The following is a 25,064-nucleotide window of genomic DNA, read 5'->3' as shown; positions in this document are numbered from 1 at the left end:
GGGAGATTCGGACCCTTCCGTAGAGGAGAGGAGACCTCGAGGTGCTCAGGTGGAGAAGATGAAAGCTTAGGATTTCGACAGGGGGACCGGGACCTCCTCCAGCAGGAGCCGGGGGACGGCCTGGCAGTCAGGTGTGGACACGGGAGCCCCAGCACTTCAGTGTGTCAGTTGAAGGTGCAGAGCACTCACAGGGGGGAGACGCAACCGCCTGACACTCCGCGGCCGTGGGACCTTTCGGTTCTCAGGTAGAGAAGATGGGACAGAGTCACTCTTCCGTCTGAGGTCTTTGGTCCTGAGCTGGAAGAAAAGAGAGATCCCCACAGTCAGGGGGAGGAGATGAGAGCTTCCATCAGCAAGTAAGACATGTGTGACCTCCTGGGCGTTCAGTTGAGGGGGTGTGACGTGAAAGGTACATGAGATGAGGAATTCAGTTAGTTCAGTCACTCAGTCGTGTCCGACTCTTTGCGACCCCGTGGACTCCCCAGCACACCTGGTCTCCCTGTCCATCACCAACTCCCGGAGCTTGTTCAGACTCACGTCCATCAAGTTGGTGCTGCCATCCCCCCACCTCGCAATTAGAACATTCAGTTAGAGAAGACGCTCAGGGAGAAGAAGTGAGGTCATCTGACTGTCTGAAGCGCTTCGTACCTGGAAAGAGAAGAGGAGGTGTCCTGACACTTGGGCAGGAGAGGCAGGTGGTGCCTCATGACCGTCACGTAAGTGAGGGGTGACTCCTGGACAGTCAGATAGGCCAGCTGAGACCTTGTGCCCAGGTACAGGTGCTGAGACTGCTCCTCCAGCAGGTCGAGATGTGACCTCATCACGCTCTTGCAGGGAAGGTAGAACTTTTTAACATCCAGGTAGGTGAGTTGAGCATTTTTCTGTTCTGGGATATGAGATGCTGTCTCCTGACAAGCAGAAGAAGCATTATTTCATGACATTCAGGTAACTGTGCTGAGAATTCCTGACACTCAGGTACAGAAGACAATTTTCTGCTTTGCGTAGGTCCCAGAAAGGAGACCTGGAGACATCCGGGTAGAAGATACGAGACTCTGTGGACAGAAAAGTGGGCTTCATAGTTCTAAGCTGCTGCTGCTGCTAAGTTGCTTCAGTCGCGTCCGACTCTGTGCGACCCCATAGACGGCAGCCCACCAGACTCCCCCGTCCCTGGGATTCTCCAGGCAAGAACGCTGGAGTGGGTTGCCATTTCCTTCTCCAATGCATGAAAGTGAAAAGTGAAAGTGAAATCGCTCAGTCGTGTCCGACTCTTCGCGACCCCACGGACTGCAGCCTACCAGGCTCCTCCGTCCATGGGATTTTCCAGGCAAGAGCACTGGAGTGGGTGCCATCACCTTCTCCGAGTTCTAAGCTAGGGAAAGTCAAAATGGTCTTCAGAAAGTGTGCTGAGAGCACGCCCTTGGAAGAGGGAAAGCGTTCGACTCCTACAGGGTTAAGGTCTGTCAGTCTGTAGAGCCCGACTCCCTTGAGCTGCTGACATGCAGGACCGTCTTCTCACAGAGGGGCTGACCGTGGTTACAGTTTGCGTGAGGGCTGGGGGAGGCTGCGCAAGACGTCGGGAAGTCGCTGCAGCACGAACCGCCTGGCCTGATTTCTGGAGGGTGGGGGTGGGACGTCACCCTGCTGATTGGTCGGAAGGCCGTGAAGCTTTGTGAGGTCACTGGGCTTCCAGGCCTGGCCGGGGCAGGCGTTTGGCAGAGATGCTGCCAACTGCCGTTCTGCTGGTCTTGGCAGTATCTGTGGTCGCCAGAGATAACACCACGTGTGAGTAAGTGTCAGACCACTTCGGGGCGGGGAGGGTGTCTTTTGAGTAACAGACCCCGTCCAGACTCCCTCTGTCTGAGGCTCTGCAGAAAGCCAAGCCGGGGCCTTAGCATTCCCCTGGGTCTCACAGCACTTGTGCCCCACATCGCCACTTCGGACCTTCCCTCCTCCCACCACCCTCAGCCCAGAGCCCCCAGGGCCCCTGGCATCTAGAGCTCCCTCCCGAGAGGAACTCTGGGGCTTCCGCAAAGCACTGCCCCCCCCGGCCCCACCAGTGACCGGCTTCACTGCCTCTTGAACATCGAGTCCTGCAGAGCCTGGGAAACACGTCCCCCGGCCCTGCGCTGACCCCAGAGATCCCAGGGCGTCCTCATGCAGCACCTCGGGGACCCCACTCCATGTGTAGACTCCGAAGCCCCCAAGGTACCCTGCAGTCCCAGAAACTCCCTCCTTCTCACCAGCGACACAGAGCCTGAACGTCCACCCCCGCCCGCCCCGCCCCCCTCCCCCCGGGTCACTTCCACCTGCGCTGCTCTCCTCCTGCTGCCGCCCGGCCCAGCCCTGCAGCTCCGAGCCCCTCGGGCTCCTTCCTGAGCCTCCACCAGGGTCACCCGCTTCACGCCCATGCTGGCTCCCTCTCCTGCCCAGCCATCTCCCATTCTGCTAGGGCCCTTGGTCTGTCCTACCTGCCTGTGGCCCCTCTAAGACCCGAGAAACCCCCCTGGCTGAGCGTTTCCCGGAGCCCCTGGCCGCCTGTCCCGGCACGACCCCCAGCACCGCTGCTCAGCCGTGCCCCCCCGGACCCCCGCCCTGGGGCTGCCCCTGCTGGCCCGGGACCCCGCGGCTGCTCCCCCTGTGACCGGCCTCAGGCCCCTCTCCCCTCGCTGCAGAGGTGCTGGGCTGGCCTCCACTTGAACCGTGCCCGTGGTCTCTCCTCAGTGGCCCCTGTGGGATACGGTTCAGGCAGAACCGGCAGGGGGGCGTACGGGTCATCGGCGGGCAAGACGCCGCCCACGGGTCCTGGCCCTGGATGGCCAGCCTCCAGATCTTCACGTACCACAACAACCGGCGGTACCACGTGTGTGGGGGCTCCCTGCTGAACTCCCACTGGCTGCTGACTGCCGCTCACTGCTTCAGGATCAAAAAGTATGTGCGGGAACTCGCAGAAGGGGTCTTCAGAAAGGCTCTTCTCAGAACTGGGCATTCTCTAAGGGTCTTAGTGCCAAGGGTCCCTGAGGCTTTGGGCCTAGTAGCAACCAGACCGTGGGGCTGGCCTGGACCTGCTGGGGATGACCTGAGGGTCACGGTCATCAGCCAGTCTGCAGCCAGTGTGACCTGGCCTACCTCTGTGCCCACAGAAAAGTGACCGACTGGAGGCTGATCTTCGGAGCTAAGGAAGTTCAGTGGGGGACCAATAAGCCAGTGAAGCCGCCTCTGCAGGAGAGATATGTTGAGAAAATCATCATTCATGAGAAATACTCCGCGAGCTCAGAGGCCAACGACATTGCTCTCATGAAGATCACCCCTCCTGTTACCTGTGGGCACTTCATTGGACCAGGATGCCTGCCTCAGTTTAGGGCAGGCCCACCCAGAGTTCCCCAGACATGCTGGGTGGCTGGCTGGGGATTCTTACAAGAGAATGGTGAGTATGGCTGGGCAGACCCCGTCGATGTGGTCTTAGGTGAAAGGGAAATGCGTTGTTGCGTGCCTGAGCCCTACCCAGTCCCTAGCCCTGTGCTGTGAGTGGACCCTGTTGCTGTCCCCTTTCACAGCCAGAGAAACTGAGAGTGAAGCTCCGTGTCCAGGGCCCCTGGCCAGTGGCTGGTGTGGCCACCAGGGGTGGAAGGTGTGGAAGAGCGCCTCGGCATCTTTGGAACGGGGTCAAGGCTGGGCCTGGAGCTCCAGGGCTGCCTCTGGAAGTGGGAGTCATGCCTCGAGGCAGGCAGCATGTGGAGAAGGGCTCTGGATGGGATTTCCCTCTCTGTGCCTCGGTTTGCCCATCTGTAAATGGAAGGGCCGGGTCACACGGTCTCCATGCTCTCCAACTCCCGCCCGCGGCCCCCGACCCTTGGCCGTCAGCCCCACCCAGCTGTTACTGCGAGCATCCTCTGCAGACCGTGAAAGGGGCTGCTGCTGGGCGGGACTTTGTGCGGGTTGGCAACCTGGGCAGCCTGTTTCTGGCAGTGGGGCAAGGCCAAGTAGAACAGGCCTCTGTACGTGAGCCGCGCTCTCAGCTTCCCATGGGTGGGCACGTGAATTTTCACCAGCCGTGTCAGGGGTGTGAACGTATGATTGAAATGGACTTGGCGCTCAGTCTCCTTTCTGTTCACTGATGGAAAATCTGGGCCTCCTGGGGTTTAAACCTCAGTGTTTTTTGTGTCTTCTACTCTTCTCCTCTCTCAAAGTTCACTTTGGTTTTCGGTAGGACTGCTGCCTGTGCCGCCCTGGGGGAAGGGTGTCTCACAGCCTCTTCCCTGGCCTGGGGTGTCAGCCTCTGTCTGGCTGCTGGTGTCGGTGGCTCTGCTGCGGCTCCCAGAGCAAGCGCACACTTTCTTCTTGCTCCACCCCCAGCCCTGCTCTGTCCACCTCTCCAAACTTGTCCTCAGCTTTCGGGGGATTCTTGCAGTCCCTGGGAGGCTGATCTCAGGGTTTCCACCCGTCAACCCCACCTCTGCTATCCTTTTGCTCAGGAGAATTGTAGGCTCCCATCTATATCCTGGATGTCACACAAGGCCTCTTTGTTCTAGAATCACCTTGAATTTAATTCAGTTTCTATCCCTTTCTGTTTGTTTGTTTTTGCAAACCCATCCCCTAAAAAGTGAAAGTGTTTAGTCGCTCAGTTGTGTCTCACCCTTTGGGGCCCCCTGGACTGTAGCCCGCCAGGCTCCTCTGTCCCTGGAATTCTCCAGGCAAGAATCCTGGATCGAGTAGTCATTCCCTTCTCCAGGGGATCTTCCCAACCCAGCGATTGAACCTGGGCCTCCCAGGGCCAAGTCTTAAAGAAACCCCCAGGCTCCTGTGATACTCCTTCTGACCTTTCTTTATCTGGACCCACTGCTTCCTTGAACTCAGATGCTTCGGGGCTGGAAGAGTACTTTTGGGAATCAGTCTCTTTTTCCATCATTTTTCCATTAGTTTCTTTTCCATTAGTTTCTGCAGGCTTTTGGGCATTTGATATTTAAAGCCAAGGTGCTGAGATTGAGAAAGCTCTTATTGTGTCTCAGGACACCTGTCTCTTAACAGTGAATCGCATGGCTTCCGAGGCTGTGGGCTCTGCCATAGATTTAAAGGGTCACTTTAATGGCCAGCAAGCCAGGCTTGCACTTGTTAGCTCCGTGTCACCTGTGCCTAAAGGGCAGGGAATGCACGAGCCCCTCCCTGCTTAGGTGGGAGGGGAAAGTGGGGGCTAAGGAGGCTGGGGACATGACCTAGGCCTCGCAGACATGCGTTCAGCAGCCATCCACCGGATGCTTGCTGGAGCCCCCCCAGCCACGGTGCTCCACGCGCTTCCTTGCTGGCCGTGCGCTCCGAGCCTGCCGCTTCCCGCCCGTACGGCACACGGCATTCAAACCCTCTGGGCGGTGGCTGGGCTCTGGGTGCTGCTGTGGCACGGCTGTTGGGATTCTCCCGCCCGTGGGACCACGAGATTCAGAGGGTACAGTCGCCTTGGCTCTTGGGCTCCTGTTTAGTTCAGTTCAGTTGCTCAGCTGTGTCCGACTCTTTGCGACCCCATGGACTGCAGTGCGCCAGGCCTCCCTGTCCATCACCAACTTCCGGAGATTGCTCAAACTCATGTCGATCGAGTCAGTGATGCCATCCAACCACTCATCCTCTGTCGTCCCCTTCTCCTCCTGCCTTCGATCTTTCTCAGCATCAGGGTCTTTTCCAGTGACTCAGCTCTTCACATCAGGTGGCCAAAGTATTGGAGTTTCAGCTTCAGCATCAGTCCTTCCAATGAATATTTAGGACTGATTTTCTTTAGGATGGACTGGTTTGATCTTGCAGTCCAAGGGACTCTCAAGAGTCTTCCCCAACACCACAGTTCAAAAGCATCAATTCTTTGGCACTCAGCTTTCCTTATGGTCCACCTCTCACGTCCATACATAACTACTGGAAAACCCATGGCTTTGACTAGACGGAGCTTTGTTGGCCAAGCAATGTCTCTGCTTTTTAATATGCTGTCCAGGTTGGTCATAGCTTTTCTTCCACAGAGTAAGTGTCTTTTAATTTCATGGCTGCAGTCACTATCTGCAGTGATTTTGGAGCCCAAGAAAATAGTCTGTCACTGTTTCCACTGTTTCCCCATCTATGTGCCATGAAGTGATGGGACCAGATGCCATGATCTTTTTTTGAATCTTGAGTTTCAAGCCAACTTTTTCACTCCCATCAAGAGGCTCGTTAGTTCTTCTACACTTTCTGCCATAAGGATGTTGTCATCTGCATATCTGAGGTTACTGATATTTCTCCTGGCAATCTTAATTCCAGCTTGTGCTTCATCCAGCCTGGCATTTCACATGATGTACTCTGCATATAAGTTAATAAGCAGGGTGACAATATACAGCCTTAACACACTCCGTTCCCAATTTGGAGCCAATCTGTTGTTCCATGTCCAGTTCTAACTGTTGCTTCTTGACCTGAATATCTTGACCTTGATTTCTCAGGAGGCAAGTCAGGTGGTCTGGTATTCCCATCTCTTGAAGAATTTTCCAGTTTGTTGTGATCCACACAGTCAACAGCTTTGGCATAGTCAATAAAGCAGAAATAGATGTTTTTCTGGAACTTGCTTTTTCCATGATCCAGCAGATGTTGGCAATTTGATCTCTGGCTCCTCTGCCTTTTCTAAATCCGACTTGAACATCTGAAAGTTCATGGTTCACGTACTGTTGAAGCGTGGCTTGGAGAATTTTGAGCATTACTTTGCTAGCATGTGAGATGACTTCAATTGTGCGGTAGTTTGAGCATTCTTTGGCATTGCCTTTCTTTGGGACTGGGATGAGAACTGACCTTTTCCAGTCCTGTGGCCACTGCTGAGTTTTCCAAATTTGCTGGCGTATTGAGTGCAGCACTTTCACAGCATCACCTTTCAGGACCTGGCCTTGGGCTTGGGCTCCAGGCCAGATGCAATGTCAGTTGCTCCAGCCACAGTGCAGGCTGAGGTTTTCTTAACCCCTGGTCATGGCCAAGCATCTGAGGCTATAAAGGGAGTTCTGACCTGGCCTCAATTGTCATTTCAACCACCTGTGCCCTGACAGGCCTGCTGTGTGTGGAGGCATCACCGTAGGTCTGTTGCCTCCATATCTGGATAAAGATATGAGACATATGGGAGGGACTCATCAGCCCAAGTCCTGCGGGTCCCGTCCACAGCTGGATGGAGGCTAGAATGCAGGGGATGACCTACCTATAGCCAGAATGAAAGGCGTGTCCTGGACTCGAGTCTAGAGAGGAAAACCCTTGGTGTGAGTCCAAGGTTCCCTACTGTGACCTTAGGAAGTGGTCTTCCAATCTCCTGATTGGAGAAAAGGGGAATAACTGTTTCTAACTCATGAAGTGCCTGTGAGGAGTGAATGAGAGGAAGCCTGTGTGACTCAAAGTAAGTGCTCAGCATGTCCTTGTTATAATTGTTAATATCATGGCAAACTTCCATAGGCCAGCGTGCACCCTTAACGTATATGCCCCTTCAGCTGCCTCCACCACCCTCCGTCTGTCATCTGTCCACAGTGCCCCTCCTTCCTCTCTCCTGCAGTTCCATCTCCCAAGTCTCGTGTGCTCTTCCAGCTGTGCTTTCTTCCCTGCAGGAGTGGATAAGGAGAGGCCGGAAGGAGGATGAGGAGAAGCCGTAGGCTTCCGTGGCTCTTAGGTTCAAGTGGAGCGTTTGAGGCCGTTGGGGGCTCAGTGGCGGGAGGAAGGCAGGGCTTTCCCAGACGTCTTCTGTGCTTACTGACCACTGAGTCGCCTGGCTGTAGCCCGCAGGACATCCCCTATGCTGCAGGAGGCGCGCGTGGACCTCATCGACCTTGACTTGTGTAACTCGACCAGATGGTACAATGGGCGCATTCGTTCAACCAACGTCTGCGCAGGGTACCCTGAAGGCAAGATTGACACCTGCCAGGTAACTCTCCGCCGGGTGTGCTCGTGGACACTTCCTTTCTGGATCCCTGAGCAAACCTCCCTGGTCCTGTCTCCCACTGTCTGTAGTCACTATGCGCTTGGGTGGTGACACGCATATGCTGCCCAACAACGACTCAGCCACCATAGTTAGAGCTTTCTTCCACCCTCACACAGAGAGCATGTCCTCTGGACACTGCTCGGAAGAGAACGCTTACCTCTCTTCACCATAATGCAGAAGGGCCAAATCCACGTGTACACACACGCTCATGCACCCACGTGTACACACACGCTCGTGCACCCACGTGTACACACACGCTCGTGCACCCACGTAAACCATACACAGAGACACATGGGTTTGTGTTTCCTCCCTATCAGTGCAAGAAAACCCATGGAAATCCCTACCCTTCTCACAGCCCCAAAGAAGTTGTTGGCACCACCTCAAACTCTGCCATAACTGCCTGTGTTCATGGCAGCAGGAGGCCACGTGACTGCAGACACTGCCTGCCCAGAGGCTACGGCCCTTCTGGGCAGGGAAAGTGGCTCGGGCAGAGCATGACTTCTGTATCCTTCTGGGCAGGGGGACAGCGGCGGGCCTCTCATGTGCAAAGACAGCGTGGAAAACAGCTATGTGATCGTGGGAATCACAAGCTGGGGGGTAGGCTGTGCCCGAGCTAAGCGCCCCGGAGTCTACACGTCTACCTGGTCCTATCTGAACTGGATTGCCTCCAAGATAGGCTCTACCGCGGTGCACATGATTCAGCTGCCCACTGCTTCCCCCGCGTCTACTCCAGTAGCCCAGGCGAGCCCTGGCTCCGTCCAGCCTTCCATTCGCCCACCTTGGTTCTTCCAACACGTTCCTCAACCACCTCCCTCTCAGCAAGCTATTGCCGTGGCCCAACCCTCAAATCCCTCAAGCCTCCGACCCTCAGTCCCATCTGCCCCCCCACCCCCACAACGACCCCCACCGCAGCCTTCCACTAGGCCTCCCCAGGCACTCTCCTTTGCCAAGCGACTGCAGCAGCTCATAGAGGTCTTGAAGGGAAAGGCCTTTCTGAATGAAAAGAGCAATTATGAAATGGAAACCACAGACCTTCCAGGACGACATGCCTCCTGATCTGAGCCCATTCTCGACGGACCCAGTGAAGCCCTCACTCCTGAGGGAAAAAAAGACGCAATAAATGGATATAAATACAAATATAAATATATATACACTAAGAGACGCTTTCTAGACTTCTTCCTATATGCCCTCCCCAACTTAATCACTCATCAAATCTACCCTGCCTCCGTTCACCCTTGTATTGTATTAATGATGTTGACTTAAAAAAAAAAAATGCACAACGTGAGTTGTGAGTTAAGTTTTATTTGGGGCAAAATGAAGACTCTAGCTTGAGAAACGGCACTTCAGATAGCTCTGAGAAACTGCCCCAAAGAGGCAGTGGGGGAAGGTCAGTAAATGTGAGATTTTTGGTGAAGGGGGAGTACGTGCAATCAAGCACACTTTTTTTTTTAGAGGTTTCTGCTGGCCTCCTGAAGATCAGTGCTGGTCATGAGGAGCAGACAGCATCCTGAAGGACTTTAGTGCTTTTCTAGATATGAGGAGATTGAAGAATTGGGTTCGTAAAGCTAGCTCCTGAAAATATCTAACTGTCTGAAGACCTGTCCTGTTACTTTTCCTGGAGCACCAAGAGCCTCATTTCTGCTTTCCACCCTGAACTCCTCTCAGAGGGTGTTGAAAGTCAGCAGCTGGAGCGGCACCTGATTTCATTCTTGTAGAGGTGGATGGCAAGTGCCAGTTTGTAGTTGACAAAGTCAGTTGTGGTTTTTAACTAGGACAAGATGACCTGGGGTCATAGTCCAGGTAATTATTAAATGCTGGTGTCTCTGCATATTAAATCAAGGGGCCGCACAGCTCCCTTGAGGTGAGCTGACTGAAAATGAAGGGTGTGCGTCCAAGTCTGCTGGAGGCCATGCTCTCCTGGTGCAGAGAGACAGACCCACGAGAGGAATCTGTCTTTAGTTGTTTCTTCTCTCCTCCTTGAGGTGGAAAGTTTTCCCCTGGGCCTGTGATTTGCAGGTGACGCTTGGGTCTCCTTCCTGGAGGGACAGGGCTAAGCTCAGGAGACACTCTGATGGGAGCCTGCAGAGAACAGGCAGCGGGTTCTCGTGCGCCTTGTGCAAGCTTCGCACGCACGTGAGTGGAGCCTAATCCCTTCTTCTATTCTCTTTGTTCATATTACTCTTTGACTTCCTTTTCCATGTATCAAATGCAGACATTTCCATATTAGCACACGTGGACCCCTGTCTCTAACTGTGCTGCACATCAGGGGCATTTATGAGCCCGTGGTGTCCCAGAAGGGGACTTCTAGTCTTTCAACACATTTCCCCACACCTAAGCCAGCACTGGTTCACAGCAAATTCATCAATCCTTGCCAACCTAATTGATGCTTACATTTTCATTTTAAAAATTATGAATGAAGCTGTTTGTAAGTGAAGGGAGACTCTTTGATCTGCCTTCATGTTCCTGTGGACACCCTAGCCCTGAGAACGGCTCACAGATTCTGGAGCAGAAACCTCTGCACAGGGACAGGAGGAGCAGGGAGGAAATGGAACAGCTGTGTGCAGAACCACCAAAGGGGTCGGGCATTTGAGGAATATGCTCACTTCCTTCCAGGATTGTTAGGCATGACCAATATTCTCAAAAGTTAGAATTCGTAATGAAACATTGCTGGGAAGAATAGCAGAAAATGATTAGACAATGGCTAAGCCCACACATGGTAAAACTCAGACACTGGAAAACCAGGCATATTAGGGATAACATGTAAAGGGGCAGAAGTTCTAGCTGTGAATTTGCTTGGTACATGAAATCTAATATTCACAAAGAAAAAGCTGAATGAACCAATGAATATAATGGTAGTACATTTTAAATGGAAGTGTAAAAAATGGAGGTAGTTCATTCTTAATATGATCAAGAAACAGACGCTAGCTTATTGATGTTTTCTGAAGAAACTGCACTCTTGGTAAAGAATCCTCACTGACCCCCCTCTCTGGTTACAGATGAGTCTTTGCATGGAGACGTGCTTTCGGAGTGGAATGGCTGGGCGGCACGATAGGTGTAAGCTTTGCTCTGTGACTACACCCCAAAGGCGTCAGTGCAATCGACATAGTGAACATACCCACCACTCCCCAAAGCTTCCTTGTGGGACCTTGTAATCCCTCCAGCCCTTTGCCCCCTGGCTCCAGACAGTCTCCAACTTGCTTTTTCTCATTATGTATTAAGTTGGATTTCTAAAGATTCTATCCAAATGGAGTCACACATCAAGTAGTTCTTTCTGTCTAGCTTCATTCCGCGGAAGCACTCTGAGACCCCTCTGTATGGCGGTGTGTGCAGCAGCTCGTTCCTCTTTATCGCCGGCCTTTTCATCACGCAGCTATAGCGCAGCTTTCCGCTCATCATTGCTGGACCTTCGGTCCTGTTAGATGGAGCAGCGATGCGCGTTTGTGTACAAGGCCTTGTATGGACACGCGCTTTCGTATCTCTGCTGAGTGTGTGTGGAACGGCTGCATCTTATGGTAGGTGTATGCTTAGCAGTTTTTAAAACTGCCTAAGTGTTTTTTAAAAATGGTTTCAACATTTCCCTTTCCACCAGCAGTGGGAGAGCGTTTCAGTTCTTGAACTCCTCACCAACGCCTGGTCTTGATAGCTTAGTGGTGAATGGTGAACGGTGTCACTGGATTTATGGTCTCTGAAAGAGAAGATTTAACTCTGGGACCAAAGACATTCTCGGTCACTCAGAGTTTTTTTTTTTTTTTTTTTGTAGATTTTATTTAAAGTGAAAGTGACAGAAAAAGCTTTTGACATAGACATCAGAAGGGGACAGGAGAGTCCCCGCCTCACTAGTTTAAGTGGTTTATACTTCTCAACTAGTTGCTGAGAATAGATGAAAAATATTTCAAGGTTGTGAGCATTTTGTTCAAACCCTTTCCTGTAACATACATCCTGGGAAGACATCAGCATGAGACTAGTCAGAAGGAACAGGTAAACCCCAAGCTCAAGGCTGTGGAAGTTTTTACCCAGAGCTTTCCCCATAACATATATAAAGTTCAAAAAAAGGCATGCCTTTGAACAAGAGATACTGTTGCCTACAAGGCTTACCTGTCTAAGGCAAAGAATGTGAAAAAGAAAGAATGTTTGCCTCCTCCTTAAAGGGGCCTTAGGCTTGGACTCCTTATTAACCTGCCTAAGTTAACTCTCTCAGTATGATCAGTTCTTCTAATTGTAGGTGTTCTGAGAGATGTGTAGTAATATTTCATCTGGGGAGTTTTCCCCATAAACAAATGTAGTCTATCAATAAGTTTCAGTTCAGTTCAGTCGCTCAGTCGTGTCCAACTTTTTGCGACCCCATGAATCACAGCACGCCAGGCCTCCCTGTCCATCACCAACTCCCGGAGTTCACTCAGTCTCACGTCCATCGAGTCCGTGATGCCATCCAGCCATCTCATCCTTGGTCGTCCCCTTCTCCTCCTGCCCCCAATCCCTCCCAGCATCAGAGTCTTTTACAATGAGTCAACTCTTCACATGAGGTGGCCAAAGTACTGAAGCTTCAGCTTTAGCATCATTCCTTCCAAAGAAATCCCAGGGCTGATCTCCTTCAGAATGGACTGGTTGGATCTCCTTGCAGTCCAAGGGACTCTCAAGAGTCTTCTCCAACACCACAGTTCAAAAGCATCAATTCTTCAGTGCTCAGCCTTCTTCACAGTCCAACTCTCACATCCATACATGACCACAGGAAAAACCATAGCCTTGACTAGACGGACCTTTCTTGGCAAAGTAATGTCTCTGCTTTTGAATATGCTATCTAGGTTGGTCATAACTTTTCTTCCAAGGAGTAAGCGTCTTTTAATTTCATGGCTGCAGTCACCATCTGCAGTGATTTTGGAGCCCAAGAAAATAAATAAAGTCTGTCCATGTTTCCACTGTTTCCCCATCTATTTCCTATGAAGTGATGGGACCAGATGCCATGATCTTCGTTTTCTGAATGTTGAGCTTTAAGCCAACTTTTTCGCTCTCTTCTTTCACTTTCATCAGGAGGCTTTTTAGCTCCTCTTCACTTTCTGCCATAAGGGTGGTGTCATCTGCATATCTGAGGTTATCGATATTTCTCCCGGCAATCTTGATTCCAGCTTGTGTTTCTTCCAGTCCAGCGTTTTTCATGATGTACTCTGCATAGAAGTTAAATAAGCAGGCTGACAATATACAGCCTTGACGTACTCCTTTTCCTATTTGGAAACAGTCTGTTGTTCCATGTCCAGTTCTAACTGTTGCTTCCTGACCTTCAGACACATTTCTCAAGAGGCAGGTCAGGTGGTCTGAAATTCCCATCTCTTTCAGAATTTTCCACAGTTTATTGTGATCCACACAGTCAAAGGCTTTGGCATAGTCAATAAAGCGGAAATCGATGTTTTTCTGGAACTCTCTTGCTTTTTCCATGATCCAGCGGATGTTGGCAATTTGATCTCTGGTTCCTCTGCCTATTCTAAAACCAGCTTGAACATCAGGGAGTTCATGGTTCACGTATTGCTGAAGCCTGGCTTGGAGAATTTTGAGCATTACTTTGCTAGCATGCAAGATGAATGCAATTGTGTGGTAGCTTGAGCATTCTTTGGCATTTCCTTTCTTTGGAATTGGAATGAAAACTGACGTTTTCCAGTCCTGTGGCCACTGCTGAGTTTTCCAAATTTGCTGGCATATTGAGTGCAGCACTTTCACAGCATCATCTTTCAGGATTTGAAACAGCAATTTGAAACATCAGTAAGTTTAAAGCATTCTAAATGAACACAGCTAAGATTTGTTATCAGTAATGTAATAGGGCAATAACTCTTGATACTAGAGCAAAATATGGAAGAACTCCTCGGGAAAGAGTTAGGTAGAAAAAGACATAAAATAAATATATCCAAGCAGAATTTAGATTTTTGAAGCATCACAAACATCAATGGAAGACTGAAAGAAATAATGATAGGAACAGTTCATAGTACAACACTAATTTCAGAAGCAACCTGCTTAAGAAATGAGAGATCCGTTTCTTATAAAGAAAGATATTCCAAAATATCCAACTTCTTGGAACCTCTGTCTGCTGATGTTACTACATCCAAATAACACTTTATATTTGAAACTAAATCCTCAGGTGTCCTTTTAATGCTCCACATTTTTCAAGGTGAATGAGATGGTGTTCACGTCTCAATTTGCCAGGTTAAATTAAAAGCAACATCCAAGCAGGTCTTAACTCACTACACTCATGCATGTACTACACAGAATATGCAAGCCTATTTTGCGGGCTAACCCTTCTGGATACGGAGCTAAAAGTCTACTAACACATTCAGTGCTCTGTAGAACATCATCTTTGTTCCCACAGGAGCTTTTAAAATAGCAAGAGTTGAAAGGAACCTTCAAAAGTCATTCAGTATGTTTCTTAAGTCTTCAATGTTTTATTTCCGTTTTAAAAGCATTATTCATTTGTTTTTGGCTCTACCAGTTCTTGGTTGTGGTGTGTGGGCTCAGTAGTTACAGCAGGCAGGCTTAGTTGCCCTGTGGCCTGTGGGATCTGTTTCCCAGCCAGGGACTGAACCTGTGTCCTCTGCGTTGGAAGGCAGATTCCTAACCACTGGACAACCAGGAAAGTTCTTAATTTGTTTATTGTCTTTAAAATAAAAAAGACTTCAAATAGAAGACTTCATGACAATTCCTGGTTAAGTTAAATCTCAAATTTTCATGCTTTTTTTCTCCCCCAGTAAAATAGATCCAGATTCCCTCATTTTCTGTCCTCACTGGAGATAGAGCACAGCTTATCTTATTATTTCTTACTCTGAGTCCTTTAATAGAAGTCTCAATAACAAGACATGAAACCACATCTACAGCTTTTTCCTCTCCAGAACAAAATGGTCTTAACTTTTTGATCTTTTTCTCAGAGATCTTATTTTACAATCTGTATTTCATTCCTTTTTATTTCTCCTAAATCTCCTTCCGAGTTCCTATAGGACCCTAAGCGACGGACGACATGCCAGCAGGGACTGGATTTGTAATTTATGACCTCCCAGAGGAGACCCACCCTGAATAGTCACTGGAAGGACTGTTACTGATGCTGAAGGTCCATTAATTTTTGGCACATGATCCAAAGACCTGACACACTAGGAAAGACCCTGGGAAAGATTAGGGGCAGGAGGAGAAGGGGACGACAGAGAATGAGATGGCTGGACGGCATCACCGACTCAGTGGGAACTCTGGGAGATGGCGAAGGACAGGGAAGCCTGGTGTGCTGCGGTCCATGGGGTTGCCAAGAGTCGGACACGACTGTGCGACTGAACTACAAAAAACACCACCTCTTAAAGCGAGGTCTCTCTCTGATGATTGCTAATAAAGGACAACAATCGACTCACTCTCTGCTCTTATAACCACAAATAAGCACAAGCCAACACCTTGCCCGCAGTCTGCCTGTCCCCTGCGTTTGGGTGGGTGGTAGGTTTAGCCTTTTCAAGAAGCATGTCCTGTATGGCCTTGCTGACCTTTGTCCTGTTGGTTTTCACTGTTACTTTCTAATATATGCTTTGATCTTGCCCCAGTCATTATTCCTTTCCCCCAAATTCCAGAAAGTTGAGCTCTGCGATGCATAATCGGGGAGAACACATTCCCTCCCGTGGTGCTGTTCCCAGAGAAAAACAGAGACAAAGCAAGGCTGGGACTGGCTAGCGACAGCTTCTCTCTCCTGGCTGGCCTGGGTACTGGACTTGTCCTGTGAGCCTAGTGTTGAGCACTATGTCAGTTCAGTTCAGTTCGGTCACTCAGTCCTGTCCGACTCTCTGTGACCCCATGGACTGCAGCACGCCAGGCTTCCCTGTCCATCACCAGCTCCTGGAGCTTGCTCTAAGTCATGCCCAACAAGTTGGTGATGCCATCCGACCACCTCATCCTCTGTCGTCCCCTTCTCCTCTTGCCTTCAGTCTTTCCCAGTATCAGGGTTTTTTCCAATGAGTCAGTTCTTCGCATCAGGTGGCCAAAGTTTTGGTGCTTCAGCTTTACCATCAAGTCCTTCCAATGAATATTCATGACTGATTTCCTTTAGGATGGACTGCTTTGATCTCCTTGCCGTCCAAGTGACTCTCAAAAGTCTCCAACACCACAGTTCAAAAGCATCAATTGCTAATTGGATTAATTTCCTTAACTAACTCTGCAATTACACAGAACACATACCTCTTTTAAAGTGTGCTATACACAACTACAACACTGAAACTAAACTTAATCATACTTTAACTAGTACACTCACTTTTGTATTGTTATGTTTTTATTAAAGGAAGAACAGCATGTTGTTATGTTACTTCAAATGTAGTGACTTCTGGTCAAGATTATGAAAAGTTTAAGTCATTTCCCTTCAGATCATTTCATGTCAAATTTACACAGTTTGTTTAGTTGGTTGACCAAAACTGAATAAAATAACATGGGGAAGAGACACCCAGGGAGATGAGGTAGAGACAGATGCTGAGCGAGGCCCAGGCGCCTCCATCGCTCTGTCCCCTGTGCCAGCGACTAACTGGTCACACCCGAAAGGGGCGCCAGGCCGGTTTATTCTTACTGGGCTCAATAAAGCTTTAATCAGAGTGATGAAATAAAATTCACGTTTTGTTGTAAGACAGGAAAAAGATGAAAATTCTCCCAATCGGGGCATCTTCCTGCCCTTTAGTGTGTGCTATGAGTCTGCATTGAGTGGACCTCCTTAGGCGAGAACCTTTCTTCATCTTGTAAACAGCAATGATGACCCACTACTGCCTCGTGCAGGCAGGTCTGGACTGTGTAAACTATGAACGCGTCATCTGATATGTAACCCTTAGTCTCAGAAACGTACATAACTGTTCTTGGACCTCTAGAAGGCAGAATAGTTTTCAAAGCTTTCTGAAAGACTCTCTCCTGGGTTATAATCCTGAAATTGGCTCAGGTAGAACCGTCCCTTTCTTTCTTCGGTCAACTATTGATTACTTGATTAATGAACTGAAGAGCCTCAGTGAGTCTCTTCAACACTTCTCTCAGGAAGGTAGTGTCACTCTGGTTGGGTGACGTGCACGTCTCTGCACAGAGACCACTGGTTTTGTCCTGCTTGTCTGAAGACATTTGAAAAGCAACTGTGAAAGCAGCTCTTTTGCCCATTTCTGTTCCCCTCTAACCTGTAAAGAACCCAATCAACCTGTTTATTCTTTTCCTAGATAAAGAGAAGTAAGAATAAAGAATCAAGTAGTTAAAAATGACTAACTCTCTACCTCCAAAAACTCCGTTAGCAATCCTGCAGGTAGATCAGGTAGGCGAGACAAGAGCTGAAGGGAGAGTCAGGCAGCCTGCACACAGTACTGTGGAGCCCAGCCTCCTGCCTCAATGGATCACTGACATTGTCTCCCCTGCAGGAAAGAGTATCCTTTCCCTTTAAAAGCTGTCATGGCCAAGTGGAATCTTTGGATTTGGTCTTGGGACATGAGTCTACTCCGCAGATCTTCTCCACAATTGCTGGCTTTTCCAATTAAAACATCTTTCTTGTCTGCTGACACTTGCTTCTTGATTACTGTCTTTGGAACACTGAACGGCCGAACCTGAATTTGGTAACGAATGTAATCATTTGCTTATTTTTATTCCCAGGCAGCACAGATTTCTTATTAGGCTTTCTGCTGTCATATTAAGAAATGATGTCCCATGTATGCAACATAGTAGATATTCTTGTGGAGAATCAATATGGTGAAGACTTTCAAATAGACTTCTGTTGGTAGTCAGAGCATAACACGAGATAGATGAAGTTTTGGAAACATGACTATCTTTCACAAACCTTAATGGGTTACTGGCTCAATGTTACGGTTATGGTTTCCAGTTAATATAACATCTCAGCAACAACAACAGCTGTACTCACCCCATTTTTATTGAAAACTGAAGTTCCACACAGAAAACCAAAAGACTCTTAAAGTTCAAAAATGATTTCTTTCCCATTTTCTAGGTCATTCATCCTGCTTCTAATCCATTTTAAATATGGTAATGTTTTTTCAAGATAAATTTTTTTAAAAGTGCAATTGATTCAAAATTTTGGAGGAGACTGTGGTAGCTAATATATAGTTATTCACATCAGAATTTCTTGATTGATTTTTCCTCCAGCAACCAAATATTCACCCCTCCCCGCAAAGAAAGTTGCTAGCTCATTTCCTGTGAAAACTTTCCATTGACCATCCTCCCGAAGTTCTGCCTCTGCCGGCTCATCTGCGTCAGAAGCTGTGGATAGCATATCTGAGCATTTTCTTTCTCTGCCAGTCTCAGAGAAATTTCCAGCACAGATTCTCCTTCTTCCTATTTGGGCATTAAGTAGTGGAAAATTTAGAATCAGGATGTTTTGTTCTGGTCATGGAACTGGAGACTTTGAACCAAACACTTGCAAAGTCAACTTGCACATAGTCATGTCTGGCCGATGAAATGATATATGAACAGATTTCAAGGTGGTCTTTGAGTTTGATTCCCTGTGAAAATCATTGTTTTTTAAGATCTCCCATTTGTCTCTTATAAATGTCTTGTAGAGGGTCTCTCTCCAGTAAGCTGGCATCCACTAAATTATCATTCCAGGAACCATTCCAGGGCTCCACACAATCCCCTATACATTTTGGATTTTCTTTATCATGAGGTGGAAAACGGAATGGCAACCCACTCCAGTATTCTTGCCTGGAAAAATCCATGGATGGAGGAGCCTGCTGGGCTACAGCCCATGGGGTCCAAAGACTGACTGAGCACACACGTGTTGTCGTGAGATGTGATCTAAACACCAGTTTCCCAACACCCTTTGTCTACTGTCTTCTTTGCCGTGGTGAAAGGCAATAATCACACCTCCAACTGCTTTGAGCTCCTGGACTGCATCGGGTACTTAAGAGGTGTAGGAAGTTATTTTGAAAAAAGGTACACAGGAACATCCTTAGCAAGAAAGACTGCAGCAGCAGGTTAGGAAGTCTCTGATTGCTGCGACTGCCAGTCACTTGACTCCAACAGTCAAACCCAACACAAAGTTTCTCAGCATCTCTCAAGGTATTTGTGCGTTTTCTGTGTTGATTGTTTCACTGTAAGCTCATTTTCTTGAGATCTCTTCAATACAATTAGAGATACAAGGGAACATTTCATGGAAAGCTGGGCTCAATAAAGGACACAAATGGTGTGGACCCAACAGAAGCAGAAGATGTTAAGAAGAGGTGGCAAGAATACGCAGAAGAACTGTACAAAAAAGATCTTCATGACCCAGATAATCACGATGGTGTGATCAGGCACCTAGAGCCAGGCATTCTGGAATGCAAAGTCAAGTGGGCCTTAGGAAGCATCACTACAAACAAAGCTAGTGGAGGTGATGGAATTCCAGTTGAGCTCTTTCAAATCCTGAAAGATGATGCCATAAAAATGCTACACTCAATATGCCAGCAAATCTGGAAAACTCAGCAGTGGCCACAGGACTGGAAAAGGTCAGTTTTCATTCTAATCCCAAAGAAAGTCAGTGCCAAAGAATCTTCAAACTACTACACAATTGCACGCATCTCACACGCTAGCAAAGTAATGCTCAAAATTCTCCAAGCCAGGCTTCAACAGTACGTGAACTGTGAAATTCCAGATATTCGAGCTGGATTTAGAAAGGCAGAAGAATGAGAGAGCAAATTGCCAATATCCGTTGCATCACTGGAAAAGCAAGAGAGTTCCAGAAAAACATCTATTTCTGTTTTATTGACTATGCCAAAGCCTCTGACTGTGTGGATTACAACAAACTGTGGAAAATTCAAGAGATGGAATACCAGACCACCTGACCTGCCTCTTGAGAAATCTGTATGCAGGTCAGGAAGTAAGTTAGAGCTGGACATGGAACAACAGACTGATTTCAAATAGGAAAAGGAGTCTCTCAAGTCTGTATATTGTCACCCTGTTTATTTAACTTATATGCAGAATACATCATGAGAAATGCTGGATTGGATGAAGCACAAGCTGGAATCAAGATTGCCAGGAGAAATATCAATAACCTCAGATATGCAGATGATACCACCCTTATGGCAGAAAGTGAAGAGGAGCTAAAAAGCCTCTTGATGAAAGTGAAAGAGGAGAAGGAAAAAGCTGGCTTAAAGCTCAACATTCAGAAAACAAAGATCATGGCATCCGGTCCCATCACTTTATGGCAAGTAGATGGGGAAACAGTGGAAACAGTGACAGACTTTATTTTTGGGGGCTCCAGAATCACTACAGATAGTGACTACAGCCATGAATTTAAAAGACGCTTATTCCTTAGAAGGAAAGTTATGACCAACCTAGACAGCATATTAAAAATCAGAGCCATTACTTTGTCAACAAAGGCCCATCTAGTCAAGGCTATGGTTTTTCCAGTGGTCATGTATGGATGTGAGAGGTGGACCATAAAGAAAGCTGAGCACTGAAGAATTGATGCTTTTGAACTGTGGTGTTGGAGAAGACTCTTGAGAGTCCCTTGGACTGCAAGGAGATCCAACCAGTTCATCCTAAAGGAAATTAGTCCTGAATATTCATTGAAGGACTGATGTTGAAGCTGAAACTCCAGTACTTTGGCTACCCGATGCAAAGAACTGACTCAGTGGAAAAGACCCTGATGCTGAGAAAGATTGAGGGCAGGAGGAGAAGGGGACGACAGAGGATGAGATGGTGGGATGGCATCACTGTCTCAAGGGACATAAGTTTGAGTGAACTCTGGGAGTAGGTGATGGACAGAGAGGCCTGGCGTGCTGCAGTGTCACAAACAGTTGGACACGACTGAGCAACTGAACTGAACTGATTGGAGAAACCGTAGCTTTGACTGCATGGACCTTTGTAGGCAAAGCAATGTCTCTGCTTTTTAATACACTGTCTACGTTTGTCATAGCTTTTCTTCCAAGCAGCAAGAGTCTTTTAATTTCATGGCTGCAGTCACCATCTGCAGTGATTTTGGAGCCCAAGACAATAAAGTCTGTCACTGTTTCCACTGTTTCACCATCTATTTGCCATGAAGTGATGGGACCAGATGCCATGATCTTTGTTTTTTGAATGTTGAGTTTTAATCCAGCTTTTTCACTCTCCTCTTTCACTTTCATCAAGAGACTTTTTAGTTCCTCTTCACTTTCTGCCATAAGGGTGGTGTCATCTGCGTATCTAGGGTTATTGATATTTCTCCCGGCAATCTTGATTCCAGTTTGTGCTTCATCCAGCCTGCCATTTCGCATGATGTGCTCAGCCAGTCCATTCTGAAGGAGATCAGCCCTGGGACTTCTTTGGAAGGAATGATGCTGAAGCTGAAACTCCAGTACTTTGGCCACCTCATGCGAAGAGTTGACTCATTGGAAAAGACTCTGATGCTGGGAGGGATTGGGGGCCGGAGGAGAAGGGGACGACAGAGGATGAGATGTCTGGATGGCATCACCGACTCGATGGATGTGAGTCTGAGTCAAGTCCGGGAGATGGTGATGGATAGGGAGGCCTGGCGTGCTGCGATTCATGGGGTCGCAGAGAGTCGGACACGACTGAGCGACTGAACTGAACTGAAGGTTACATATGCATGTTCTTACTGTCACTGAATTGTACACTTAGAAATGAGTTAAAATGGTTAATTTTGTTATATACATTTTAACATTTAAAAAGTGAAAAAAGTTATAGTACCAAAAAATCAACTAAATTCAAAAGAATGCAGGATGGAGGAAAGCAGGGCAGAAAAGCCCCAGATCGGCTTGTGGCGGCGGTGCTGGCTTGGTTTTGTGGACAGGCTCCACATGGTGTGTCCCCGGGCTGGGCTGGAGCGGGCCAGGGCCACAGCGCTGAGCGGGAGGTGTTCTGAGGCACTTGCCGTATTTCTGCCATGGCTACGTAGTGTGGGACTTTGGTTGCAGCCCCAAGTAGTTAGGCATCTCCACAGTTAACTTTCCTGAGCAAGCAGCCTTCTTTCTATTTATGTATCCACTGACATTTGGTAGTATTGGACCGGTGTTGGAAGTGGAGATGTCCATTGGACAGTGGTGAGCATAGGTTGGAACTCACACTACAAGAATATAAAATGCCCGTGGAAACTGATTTCAGGCGTACCTGATCATCTATCGAGCTTCCCTGGAGCCTCAGAGGGTAAAGCGTCTGCCCTCAATGCAGGTAGACCTGGGTTCGATCCCTGGGTCAGGAAGATCCTCTGGAGAAGGAAATGGCAGCCCACTCCAGTACCTTTGCCCGGAAAATCCCATCGACGGAGGAGCCCAGTAGGCTGCGGTCCCTGGGGTCGCAACGAGTCGGACACGACTGGGCCATTTCCCTTTCCCTTTCACTGACAGCCCATCTCGGTGGACGTCTACGGGGAAATCCTCAGTATGTCCCCCTTTGGCTGTCTCGGGCAGGAGAAAACCTTTGGCTCTTTAGATTCCCTTATTTCAGCAATTCGAGGTCATACTGAGTAAGCTACGAAATGCCTAGATTTACCAGACTAGATGTGAAACCACGAAGACAATTTCTTCTAGGCTTCTGAAAGCAAAATAATGAGTGACCACTGGTGAGAGATAATTTTATATTTTCAGTTACTGTTTCCTAGTATTTTACTGCTCATAACTATGCAATCTCACCTGGTTATATTTAATTTTATTTTCAGCTTAGTTATATTTTTAAAATCAAACATTTTCCTAAATCTGTGAATTAAACAGTATAACATAGTTACCGCACCATGCTTCAACTGTCAAGTTAAATTCATCATGAGATATTATTAAAAAGACTTTATCTTTAAAAATTAAAAATATTTTAGTGTATTATGTTAAAATCACTTCCAACATTTTCTAAAATATACCACTAGAAAGGTCATTTTTAAAGTGCCTTATATGGAAATAAAATAAATATAAGTATAGTTGTAAAGGCAAGTCAGTAATTTGAGACGAGACCCACAATTCTCACGGTAAAACCGAGAATGTATGTACTTGCATAGACTGAGCGGCTAAACAGAGAAGGCTCATAAAAGAAAGAGCATCAGGCCACATGGTTTCTGTTCGGCTTTCATACCTACACTGCCTGCACAGTGGCTGCAGCACCTCTGCAGCCCCACCTACGTGTGCGCGAGCTCCCTCTTCTCCACACTCTCGCCAACACCGGCCCCCCGGGCTCTTTCTGATGACGGCAGTTCTGATCTGTGCGAGGCGATTTCTCTGGCTTTGATTTGCATTTCCCTCATGATTACTGATGTTGAGCATCTGTTTATATCCCTGATGGCGTTTTCTTTAATGTGCGTTTTGTCCTTGGAAAAATGTCTATTGAGTTCTTCTGCCCACTTTTCAATTGCTTTTTTTTGGTAAATGTATTTTTGAAACGTTTTAAATTATGAAAGTATGGTAACACATTTACAGGAGACTTGGAAAAAACAGAACAAAGTTACACACAATTCCACTGTATATTAAAATTATTTTTTAAGTAGATAATTAATTGGAGTTTCAATACCAAACTCTCAAAATTTAACAGAATGCATGGACAGAAAATAGAAGAATACAACAGAACTGAAAAGCAGTATGAACCAATTCAACATAATTCAGATTTATAGGTCCAGTGGTAAGACTCTTTGCTTTCAATGCAGGGTGCCTGGGTTCAATCCTTGGTCAGGGAAGTAGATCCCACAGGCTGCAATTAAAAGTCCTGGCTGCAATTAAAAGTCCTGGCTGCAACTAAAGATCCCGCGTGTTGTATCTAAGACCTAATGCAACCAGACAGATAAATTTTCAGGCTTCCCAGGTGGTGCCAGTGGTAAAGAATCCGTCTACCAACGCAGGAGTTTGATCCCTGGGTCAGGAAGATCCCTTGGAGGAGGGCATGGCAACCCACTCCAATATTCTTGCCTGGAGAATCCCATGGACAGAGGAGCTTGCCGGACTACAGTCCATAGGGGTGCAAAGAGTTGGACATGACTGAAGCGACTTAGCATGCGTGCATACAAAAGCAGGATACAAACTCTATTCAAGTTCCCAAAGACTATAAACCAGGAGACCCTGGAACGTACAGGGACATAAAGTTGGATGCAAAAATTCCATGGTTTAAAGGTATTGAAATCATACACAGTCTGTTCTATTATCATTGTGCAATGATGCTAGAAAGTAATGTCAAAAGATATTTGAAAACAACCCACATATTTTCAAGTGCAAGGTGACATTTACCAAGAGAGATCTTTGACTCAGCCATTGAAAGTCTCAATGAAGTTAAAAGACTGAAAAAACAGAGTGACTGCAGAGAAGAAAGCAGTTAAATGAGAAACATACACCAAAATGAGAAATCAGTGTCAAAGATACTTAAAACACACGTATTTGGAAATTAAATGTGCACTGGTAAATGACGGGTGTATCTAAGATGCCACAACAAGGAAAATTAGAAAATATTTGTAACAGAATAAAAATGAAAAAAGTATTTATCAGAACTTGTTGCATGCAGCTGATGCTACTCAATGCAACTAAATATGATATGGAATCTTGAATAAGATATGACAACAAATAATGGACATTGGCATGACATTTTGTGAAATTTGGACAAAATATGTACTTTTAGCCCGTTAGACTGAGCCGTCCTAGCATCTTTGGTCGATATGAATGCACTCGGGTTTCTGTCCTTTTGCTGTAAAATTGAGACAAATGACTAGACAGAATTGCAACACATTGGAGGGTTATGCTTGGAATGACTGGACTTGAAATAGGCTAGACCAGTGCACATGAGTATGTATAGGCTGATACATACTTAAGTAGGTATCAACAAATCTCTACAGTATATTTTCGAAAACAAAGATGATACATGTTTTTCTCACTACCTGATCCAGAATTTGGATTCTCCAGTTGGCTCTCCTGTGGACTTGATGGTTTATTTCGACCGGATGACAACTAGTGATCTGTATCATTTATTTTGCCCATTTTATAAGATTGTCTCTTGCATTATCCATTGTATAATCAGTCCTCTATGTATATGAGATGTCATCTCTATATGGATATAGAGATTCTAGGGTTGTTCGGGGCTTCCCTGATAACTCAGTTGGTAAAAAGTCCGCCTGCAACAGGAGACCCGGTGCTTAACCTCAGCCGCCTACCAGGGGCCAACGCCTGGCCCCCGCCCCGCGCCGCAGGCCCCGCCCCGCGCCGCAGGCCCT

At 47.5% G+C, this 25,064-nt stretch overlaps 1 protein-coding gene and 1 pseudogene across 1 annotated transcript; one reads left to right on the top strand and one right to left on the bottom strand.

Annotated features, from left to right (window-relative positions):
- Window positions 1–1,668: 1,668 nt before the first annotated feature.
- ACR (acrosin) lies at window positions 1,669–9,227 on the top strand. Its single transcript, XM_040233529.1, has 5 exons — window positions 1,669–1,786; window positions 2,722–2,928; window positions 3,141–3,424; window positions 7,746–7,891; window positions 8,468–9,227. Exons 1-5 carry the CDS (start codon window positions 1,719–1,721, stop codon window positions 9,002–9,004), a joined length of 1,242 nt encoding a protein of 413 aa, XP_040089463.1. The 5' UTR covers window positions 1,669–1,718; the 3' UTR covers window positions 9,005–9,227.
- An 8,256-nt stretch (window positions 9,228–17,483) lies between these two features.
- LOC120857549 overlaps window positions 17,484–25,064 on the bottom strand; it is an 8,374-nt pseudogene continuing 793 nt past the window's right edge.

Source organism: Oryx dammah, unplaced genomic scaffold (genome assembly GCF_014754425.2).
Source record: "Oryx dammah isolate SB20612 unplaced genomic scaffold, SCBI_Odam_1.1 HiC_scaffold_29, whole genome shotgun sequence".
NCBI classification, from domain to species: domain Eukaryota; kingdom Metazoa; phylum Chordata; class Mammalia; order Artiodactyla; family Bovidae; genus Oryx; species Oryx dammah.
This window is presented reverse-complemented; position numbering and strand designations above follow the sequence as displayed.